We start from the raw sequence: 9,508 nt of genomic DNA on the forward strand, positions 1-9,508 counted from the left end.
GGGTGCAGGCTTGGATGCAGGCTCCGGGGTGCAGGCTTGGATGCAGGCTCCGGGGTGCAGGCTTGGATGCAGGCTCCGGGGTGCAGGCTCCTGGGTGCAGGATCCTTCTTGGGCGTGAGGGCTCCTGGGTGCAGGCTCCTGGGTGCAGGCTCCTGGGTACGCCGGCTCCTGGCTGGACGGCCGAGACTCCGTTTAGGAAGTGCAGCCGCGCCCTCTGCTGGCAGTCACAGACATAGCCATAGAAAGTGGTTTCTCTGGTCAGAAAGGGGGCGGGGAGACTGTCAGGCGAGGGAGCCCCCAGGGCAGAACGCGGCGTCCCCTGTGTGTGGATGTGAGGCCACAGGAGGGAGGACTGGATGCCTGCACAAGCTCTGCTGGACGAATGGGCAGGATGAGGCTGAGCCAGCTGGGAGGCAGGGTGGCACTGGAGGTGGCAGGGCGGCAAGTGGCCTGGTGACAACAGTCAGAGCTGGGATTCAGGGGGTCCAGTAGGGTGGGCCCTTCTACGTGGGGGGTTTGGGCCATGCCCACACAGGGGCCAGTCCTGGGGTGTGTGGTCAGCCAGGTCAGGAACCTGGAGCCTGGGGCCTGGGTGGGGGAGTGATCTGGGGTACCTGAGTGAGAGATCCGTTATCTGGGGTCCAGGTGAGGGCTTGCCTCTCGCCTGGACCTTACGTTGGAGCTGGAGTCCTCACACCCTGAGTCCTCGTCCTGAAGGGTCCTGTGGGTGTGGAGAGGGGCTGGGGCTGGAGGTGGGGGGCCTCCTCTGACTGTCCCCTTCCACAGACCCGAGCCCTGGGGGTCCACTGGCCATGGAGGATCGAGCCACCCAGGAAACCCTGCAGCTGGAGAAGCGGCTCAGCCTCCTGTCCCACTCAGGACGGCCGGGCAGCAGAGGTTGGTGTGAGCTGGGGACAGGGGACTGGGGAGAGAGAGGAGGATGGGGAGACAGTAGGAGCTGGCAGGAGGTGGGGGGCTTGGGAGAGAGGGGGAGCTGGAGAGAGGAAGGGGGCTGGAGAGAGGAGGCTGGAGAAAGGGGGTGGAGAGAAGGGGCTGGAGAGAGGGGGCAGGAGAGAGACAGAGGGGGCTGGGAAGAAAAAGAGGAGAGACAAGAGGGGCTGAGGAGAGAGGGAGGGATCTGGGGCGACAGGAGTCTGGGGAGAGAGAGAGGGCCTAGGAGGGAGGAGGCTGGAGGCTCCAGAGTGGGACAGGAAGGCTCAGGGGGCTGTGGGAGGAGGAGGGGGCCCTGGGAAAAGAGTGAGCAGCTTCTTCACCGCTTGGGCCTTTCTCAGCCCACCCGTCCTTGCCCTGGACTCACCTCCTAAGCCGCTGCAAGCCCTGCTTGACCCTCTCTAGGAGGGGTCCCCCAGGACCCCCAGCTCACCCTGAGCCCACCCAGACCTGCCCCCCGCCGGCCCGAGTCCTCTGGGCCCTGCAGCGCTGTGTCCCAACCAGACTCCCCCTGAAGCTGCTGGTCCTTCTGAAGGCCCCACCCCGACCCTGTGTGCACCCTGGGCCCTCCCTGCCCAGCCCAGCCTCCCACACAGATGCTCTCTCACCCCAGGGGATGACCGCAGCCTGTCCAGCTCTTCGTCCGAGGCCAGCCACTCGGATGTCAGTGCCAGCAGCCGGCTGACGCCCTGGCCAGAGCCATCCTCATCCTCGGCCAGCACGTCGCAGGAGGGGCTGGCCACGTCGAGATCCCTGCACCTGGGTGAGGCCTCAGCCTCAGGGGAGGCTGGATCTGGCAGCTCCCAGCCTCCCCCTAAGCCCCTGCGGCCCCGGCAGCTGCAGGAGGTCGGCCGCCAGGGTTCCTCGGACAGCGGCATTGCCACCGGCAGCCACTCGTCCTGCTCCGGCAGCTTCTCATCCTACGCGGGCAGCAGCCTGGACGTGTGGCCAGCCCCCGAGGACTTTGGCTCACTGCTCAGCCTGCCGCCTGCACCCGGAGCCCCTGAGCCCCGCCTGTGCACCTGCCCTCCTGGCACAGCCCCCTGGGCGGCGGAGTACCAGGTGCCCGGGGTCCCTCGACCACATTATGACACACCTCGCAGCCTTCGGCAGGCGCCTAGGGACCAGGGCCTGGCCATGCAGGGTGGCTCCGATGGAGGGACAGCTGTCACCACTACCGGGGACTCGGCCGAGGGGTGCTCTTCTGCCTGGCCAGGCACAGAACGGTGGGGGCAGGCGGCAGAGGCCACACCGTCCAGCCCAGCATCCAGCGAGCCATGGGAGACTGGTGGTGCCCACGCAGGGCCTAGCCCAGCTGGCTTTTCCGTGTGCCCTGTCTGTGGGGGGTACAAGGTAAGGCCCCCTCCCTGAAGGCCCCACTGCCTAGGCATCCTCTGGCCCCTTGGATGGACGAGGAGGGGGCTGGCCTCCGACAGGACCTCTCTGTTCTGGGCTGTGGGAAGCCCCAGTCTCCTGAGCCGTCTGGGGCTGGCTGAGTGCCTGGAGAGCTGGCAGGTCCTCTGCACGTAGAGCAGGGGCTCGGGGTGGAGACACTCAGGAAGCAGGGCTTGGGCCCAGCCTTCCTGCTTGTGTGCCAGAACCACAAGGCTCTGGAGTAGGACCTGGGGCCTCAGGAGGTGCTGTAGGCTCCCACCTTAGGGTTCTGGGGGCTGTGCTGCCCTCACTGACTGAGTGGACAAAGAGCTTCTCCCAGCGCCATCACCGCCTCTCGGAACTGACTCATGGATTTTCCTCCTGGTGGCCTTAATGTGTCCAGCATCCAGCCGCTGAGATGGTCCTCACAGCCCAGGTCCACCAGCATCAGTGCTGAGCCCAGCTCCTCTGCAGTCCAGGGGCTCAAAGCACCAGCATCAGTGCTCAGCTCTCTGCAGCCCTGGGCTCATAGCATCAGCGCAGTTATCAGTGCTGAGCCCTCTGCAGCCCTGGGTTCCTAGCATGAGTGCAGAGTCTCTGCAGATCTGGACTCACAGCATAAGTATCAGGATGAGTGCTGAGCCTCTGCAGACAGCATCAGCATCAGGGCTGAGCCCGAGCCCTCTGCAGCCTCAGGCCGGGCAGCCCTTCTTCCATGAGATTCTCATGCCCATGCAGGGGAGGGGGCATGGACTCCCCACCTTATGGGAAGGAAACTGATAATACTCAAGGTCTGGTAACTCTGGGGCCTGGTTTGGACCCCTGGCCACTCACTCCACACTAGGTTCCCCTGAGCCCCTGAGGGCTCCCTGGGGAGGGGTAGGGCAGGGTCCCTGGCCACTCACTCAGCTATGCTGTGTATCTGGTTAGCAGATCAGGAAAGACCACCTCCCAGCCTGCTCTTGCCGGTCACTCTGGGGAGCAGAAGCTGGTCACTAGGACCATGGGGAGGTGTGGGTGATGGGGAAGGTGGGGTTTCTCCAGGGATGTCAGTCTGAAGTGGGGAGCCTGTGTGGTCACCCCAGCTGCATGGAATGTCAGCCGCTTCGTGCTACCTGCACCGTGGACGTGTGGCTCTAGACGTGCTAGGAAGCCTGTCCTGTGTCCATCTTGCTCTGGAAGCCCACCTGGCTCTGCCCAGGGCCACGTTGCCTTTGGAGACACCTGCTTCAACTCTGTGTGGTTGACCATGTTGCTCTTTTACACTTTAAACCTGACACTTTGTAACACCTTTGGAGACTTGAAATAAAATTATCTTTTCTTAAGACCTTGTCTTTTCCATCTGGCCAGCTCCCTCTGCCTCCCTGCCTGGCTCCCCACTTGGTCCTGGGCTGGACTCCTCAGGGGCCTGGCCACCCTGGGCCTGCAGGTCACAGAGAGTGGCCCTGGCCCTCAGCACAGGGCTTTCTGTCTTGCTTTGTCTAAAGCCTGAATGCTTTGCAGGTAGTGTGTGCACGTGTGCTATGTGTGCATATATGTGCATATGCATGCATGCTGTGTGCATGCACATGTGGACCAGCAATTATGTGAATGGCCACATTCCTGAGTGTGAGTGTGTGCACACGTGTGTAATAGTGTTTACATGCATATGAGCAACAGGCTGAATTAATGGTTGCAGGTTCATGGATGCATGTGTGTGTGCACATGCATGCTTCGTGCACCAAAGGCTAAGTGTGAGAGGTGTGAGCGCATGCCTGTGTGTGCATGACTGCATGTATGTTAGCACGTGTGTGTATGATTGCATGCATGTTAGCACGTGTGTTGATATGTGTGCATGCATATTATGAATACACTTGCCGTGGCATATATGGGGGGATCAGGGTGGAGTGTGTGACCTGTATGTGCTTGCATGTATATGCATGTACATATGTGGACCAGGGATTGAGTGTGGCTGATTTGCACATTGTAGGTACGCATGGCTGTGAACGCCCATGTGCATGTGAATGCTGTCGGGGGATGTGTGTGCATGCATATGTGTGAATGGCTGTGAAGGCGTACATGTGCATAATGAGTGTATATGTGTGCACGTGCATGCACTAGTGCATGTGTGCAAATGTCCCCATGAGTGTATGTGTGTGTGTGAGCATGTGTTAGTGTGCACGTGCACGTGCATGCATGGGTGTAAGGGCGTGCATTAGTGTGTGTGCAAATGTGCCCACGAGTGTATATGTGTGCGTGAGCATGAATTCGTGTGCGTGTGCACGTGTATGCATGGGTTTAAGGGTGTGTATTAGTGTGTGCATGTACATGCATGCGCATATGCATGGTCATTCATACATGCATGTGTGTGCATGTGTGCATACAAGTGCTATGTTCCTGTGATCTGAGCACTCCTTGCTGGTCCCTTGGGCTCAGGCGTGAGGCTCCCCATATCCAAGTGAGAGGGACACCTGGTCCTGATTCTGCCCTTGAGCCCTGCCCTTCCTGCCCCGCCCTCCATCAGGGCTGGATTCCTGCTGACTGGCTAAGGTTAGGGCAGTGTGGAGTTGCGAGTGAGCTACCCTACCCTCCTGGTCAGGTGATCCCAGGGGAGTCTCGACACCTCTCTGAGCCTCAGTTTCCTCTTCCATAAGGTGGGAATGGCCCATGCCTCGCTGGGCTGTGCTCAGGAGGTCTTAGGGGAAGTATGTGCAGGTGTTCCATGAGCACACCACCAGCAGAGTTTCCACCGGGCCGCTCTCCACTCCTTCACCTTTTTCTTGAAGCAAAGGCCAAAGCTCCTGGCACAGGCCTGCAGGCAGGTCGGGCCTCCTGAGCCCCTTCCTGTGCCCTTCCCCTGCTGAGCTGGAGGAAGGCAGGGGGCTGTGAGTCCTGGGGTTCCATCCAGTGTCCACTCCTCTGCTGGCCATCAGGGCCTGGCCCCACCCCCTGCTGGCCTAGGGGAGGCACAGGCTGAGACATGAGGGGGTGGAAGCGCATGTGCAGCTGTGGTCCTGGGTCACCTCAGTGGGGCAGCCAGGCAGGGCCGAGAGCAGGGGGTACCACACAGGGTGAGGAGCATCTATCTAGCCTCCACCCCTCACACGGTGACCCTGGGGGCGCTGCTGGGGCCCTGGCCATTGAGTCTGAAGAGGAGAGGACCTCTGCCTCCTCCTCCAGCCTTGGTGGTCCCAGGATGAGTGGTTAGCCTCCCCGCAGGAAAAGCTTTCCATGAGGGGCCACTTCGTCCTCTACTTATGCTTTGCTTCATTCCTGGGGAGACTGGTGACTCAGGGACATGGCTGCAGTGCAACGTGCAGGGTGCCCCACCCCACCCCAGTGACATCACCCCCAGGTGGTGGCCCAGCCTCAGTCCTCCTGGACCAGGGAAACCAGACAAACCTCCCCTGACCTCAGGCCTCTGCTTTATCTGACAAATATTAGCATTTGGGTTTATGTCAACCTGCAGAAAGCTGGTCCCCAAAAGTATGTGGCATCCCTGGGGCACACACAGACCCCAAGATCCCTGTTGTGTTCTCCTAAAGGTGGGTGTGGGGGATTTCCTGCTTTATGGAGGACTGGACCCCCTTCCCAGCGAGGAGGGCAGTGGCTGGGGAAAGACCGGTCGTTTTCCTGGGTCATCAGCTTCTGGGAGGCCGGAGAGTGTGTGGGAACATGTCCGTCACAGCATCTATGTCCCTTCCTGGACCAGGTCCATCTCCAGAAGAGGTGGCATGGGCAAGACAGGTAGCTACCCATCTACCTGCATTGGCCCAGCTCAGCTCTGGTTGCTGGGGTCCCCTCCCCATGCCAGGCCCACTTTCACACCCAGGTCCAGACTCCTGTCTCCACCCCAAGGCTCCCCTGGTTCCAGAACCGGGGGTGCCTGTCCCCGGCCTGGAGGTGCTCAAATTCCTGGTCCTGGGCCTTGTAAGGCCCTCTCCTTTGGGGGTCTCACAACCTGCACTGGGCCCCCACCCAGGGCTCTGAGGGTACAGTGCTTACCTCTCCAGCCCTGTCTCCTAGATCCAGAGCTTGGAGTGACACTGACACACCTTTGAGGGCGGTTGTGCCCCCCCAGGGGTCACCAGGCCTCCCTCATCCTGGGCACCTCCGGGTAGACAGAGCCGCTGAACCTCTGCTGAGCTGAGACCTCTACCACCTTCCCTGCACGAGGCCCAGTGTGAGGTGGCTTTGCAGGTCACGCCAGGTCCCCAGAGGGCAGCCACTCCCGGCTCCGTGCCCTCGAGGACTGCTTGTACCGGCCGGCTGTGGCTTCACTCAGGGGCCCAGTAAACACACACGTCGCTCAAGATATCCAACCCCCAGGACCCATGGGTGGTGGCTGCATGTGGGCTGGGCCCGGGAGGGCTGGCACTGCCAGTGATGAGTTGAGGGGAGTCAGGGGCCCAGCAGGTTGGCTCGTTTCCATGGGGGTTGGGCTCCGGGTACGGGATATAAGGGGTCAGGTGACATTCTCACGGGGCTCTCTCTGGTCCAGGGAGCGGCTGCCTCACCGCCCGGGCTCCTGGCACTGCGTGCAGGTAAGCCCCCCTCTCCACCCCGACCCCCGAGGCCCCGGCCACTCCTCTGTGGGTGGTCCAGTGAGGGTTAGGACTAGGGTTAGGCAAAGGGTGATGTGGTGACTGGGTGGGCGCCAGCTGGGGAGAGATGTGTGTGAGTGAGGGGGCTTCCCCAGAGAGGGACCGTGACCGTGGACTGTGTGTCCAGCCCTGTGGGTGGCCAGGAACTTTGCCAATTACCTGAGTACCTGGCCCTGCAGTGTCAGCAGGGACAGTGACAGCATGTCTAGTCCAGCAGAGTGGCCAGGGACAGTGACCTGGGACTGTCCAGCTGTGTAGTGAGGCCAGGCAATGGTCAGTGCACACTGGCTTGCTGCTCCCTCTGGGAACTTTCTGAGGGGCTAAGCATGATGGTTATGGGGTTACTAGACTGCACGAAAAGGAGAGGCCAGGACGTGGGGGCGGGGCAGGGGCAAGGCAGGACGAAGGATGACTGAGGGGGTGTCATCTGAGGGGTTGGGGCTGGTGCTGCATCGTCCTGTGATGCTGAGTGACCTGGGGTCTGGTGAGTCCCGTGGTCAGGGTCTGGGAGGGTGTAGCAGGGCTGGACGGGGCGCCGACCCCGAGATGGGAGACTCAGCAGCTGTGCAGTCATGGTCAGCACCCCCGGCCTCATCCTCCCCTGCAGGAACCATGGGCCCCAGGGACAGCGCGTCACCCACCTACGTGAATCTGCCGGTCAGCCCCTCGGCTGGGGGGCAGCTACACTACCTGGGCCTGGAGCTGCAAGGCGCTGGGCCGGGCATCCGAGGTGAGCATGGGCCCCAAGTCTTCGCCCCATCGGTGACCCTCCCCTTGCCATGTTTCAGGGGTGGGGGTCCCGGGCCTGGGCAGCTACTGACCCCCACCCACTTGTAGGGGCCAGCACGTCCAGGTACGCACTTATCGACATCACGGCCACCGAGATGGCGCACAGGGTGGGCACGCGGCATGCGCAGGCCCGGGAGGAGCGGCTGGCCGAGCTGGAGCGGAGGCGCCCGCAGCCCTGAGCCAACACTTCATGGCCACTCGGTGCCCGTGACAGTCCAGGCTCAAGGCCAGGGTCCAGCCCAGCCAGGACAGCTCGGCCTCCTGCAGAAGAGGGGTGCCCTGTCCACCCCAGGATGGAGAGCTGGGCTTCCTGCAGCAGAGGGGTGCCCTATCCCCTCAGGATGGAGAGCTCGGCCTCCTGCAGAAGAGGGGTGCCCTGTCTATCCAGCATGGGCAGGGGATGACCTCTTTCCTGGTTCACTGCCCAGCATTTACCAGTCTCCTGCTGTTGGACGCCATGCTGGACCTGAGGGTGAGGGGCGAGGCCTCGGGCCTTGGGCTGCAGGTGGCCTGGCACGTGCTGAACAGTGAGCCGTCCCGCAGCCCTCGAGGGACCGCATTTGCAGTGGACATGCCTCTCAGGGTCAGCTCAGCCCAGACCTACAGCAGGCACAGCCCCCCAAGAAGCCCCAGAGCTGAAGAGGCCATGTCTTCCAGGGCCCCCCACCTCCTGTGGAGGCCTCACCCCACCTGGATGGTCAGCTGACCCCAGGGAACACAGAGGGCTGCCCAGGAGCCGTGCCCATCAGCCTGGGGCATCCCTCCCACACACAAGCAGATGTATCTCACCCATCATTCCCTCCTGGTACCTGTGTCAGGTTGTCCTGTAAATAGTTCAAACTCTCGAACATTCTATTTTTAAAAATGGTGTTATTTTCCTGATGGAGTGAGATGTTGTCTTTCTCGGCCTTTGCCTGGTGTCCTGACATGAGTCCTCCCTCCTTCCTCTGCTCCATCCACCCTCCTGGTCACCAGCCATCAGATTGTCCACCCATCCATCTGCCTGTCTACAAGCCCATCCTCTCATCCACCTGGCCACCACTCATCTCATCCACTGGTCCACACCCCCTCCCCCCCGCCCCTTCCCTCAACCCAGGTCACCATGAAGCTCTGTCAGCCTCTCGTCCAGTGTGCAGGTGGCTGGCAATTCCTTTCCTCCTCAGCTGGGGGTCTGTCTGTCTGTGTTGGTTAGCTCTTCCTTGTCTGTGGGCCCCACCACACCTGCCCTCTGGTTGACTCAGCCAGAACTTGACAGCAAGGAGGGCCAGCCCTGGGCTTGGTCAGGAGGCCCAGATCTATGGATGGCCTTCCGGAAAGAAGGGCAGGTCCATCCGGGTCTCAGGTAGACGTCCCTAGTAGTCACCCTCTGGACAGGGCTGTCCTCTGAAATAGCCCTGGGACCCCAGGCACCCCAGCAGGTCTGGGACAACTTTTCCAGGCCAGCTGACAGCAAGCAGTCAGGGGTCCAGTCCTGTGGCTGCCTGGCATCTGCTTACACCGCCCTCCTGTGGTCTTGGCAATGCTGACCGCAGGCTGCGGGAATGAGCCCCACTCTCCGGGCCGGTGCATTTGTCCTTGCTTGGCGATGTGGCCAGCCATCCTGCTATAAGGCCACGTGCAGGGCGAGTCAGGTGTGGCTAAGGCCCAAGGCGGGGTGGTCTGGGGTGGGTGTGTGCACCTAAGGGCTGGTGAACAGTGCAGGGTGAATGGCCTGCTATTCACAGGGTCACAGTCCCCTCCAGGGTCACAGTCCCCTCCAGGGTCGCAGTCCACTCCAGGATCGCAATCCACCCCAGGGCCACAGTTCACTC

At 61.7% G+C, this 9,508-nt stretch overlaps 1 protein-coding gene across 1 annotated transcript in view; it reads left to right on the forward strand.

Annotated features, from left to right (window-relative positions):
* Positions 1 to 7,876, forward strand: part of DOK7 (docking protein 7) — a 27,671-nt gene extending 19,795 nt beyond the window's left edge. The window contains exons 6-10 of the mRNA XM_006893663.1: positions 787 to 897; positions 1,565 to 2,304; positions 6,806 to 6,848; positions 7,516 to 7,638; positions 7,746 to 7,876. Of these exons, the coding sequence (XP_006893725.1) occupies positions 787 to 897; positions 1,565 to 2,304; positions 6,806 to 6,848; positions 7,516 to 7,638; positions 7,746 to 7,876 (1,148 nt within the window). The remainder of the gene's footprint in view (positions 1 to 786; positions 898 to 1,564; positions 2,305 to 6,805; positions 6,849 to 7,515; positions 7,639 to 7,745) is intronic.
* Positions 7,877 to 9,508: the final 1,632 nt, after the last annotated feature.

This window comes from Elephantulus edwardii, unplaced genomic scaffold (genome assembly GCF_000299155.1).
Source record: "Elephantulus edwardii isolate Elephantulus edwardi_28Jun2011 unplaced genomic scaffold, EleEdw1.0 scaffold00129, whole genome shotgun sequence".
NCBI classification, from domain to species: domain Eukaryota; kingdom Metazoa; phylum Chordata; class Mammalia; order Macroscelidea; family Macroscelididae; genus Elephantulus; species Elephantulus edwardii.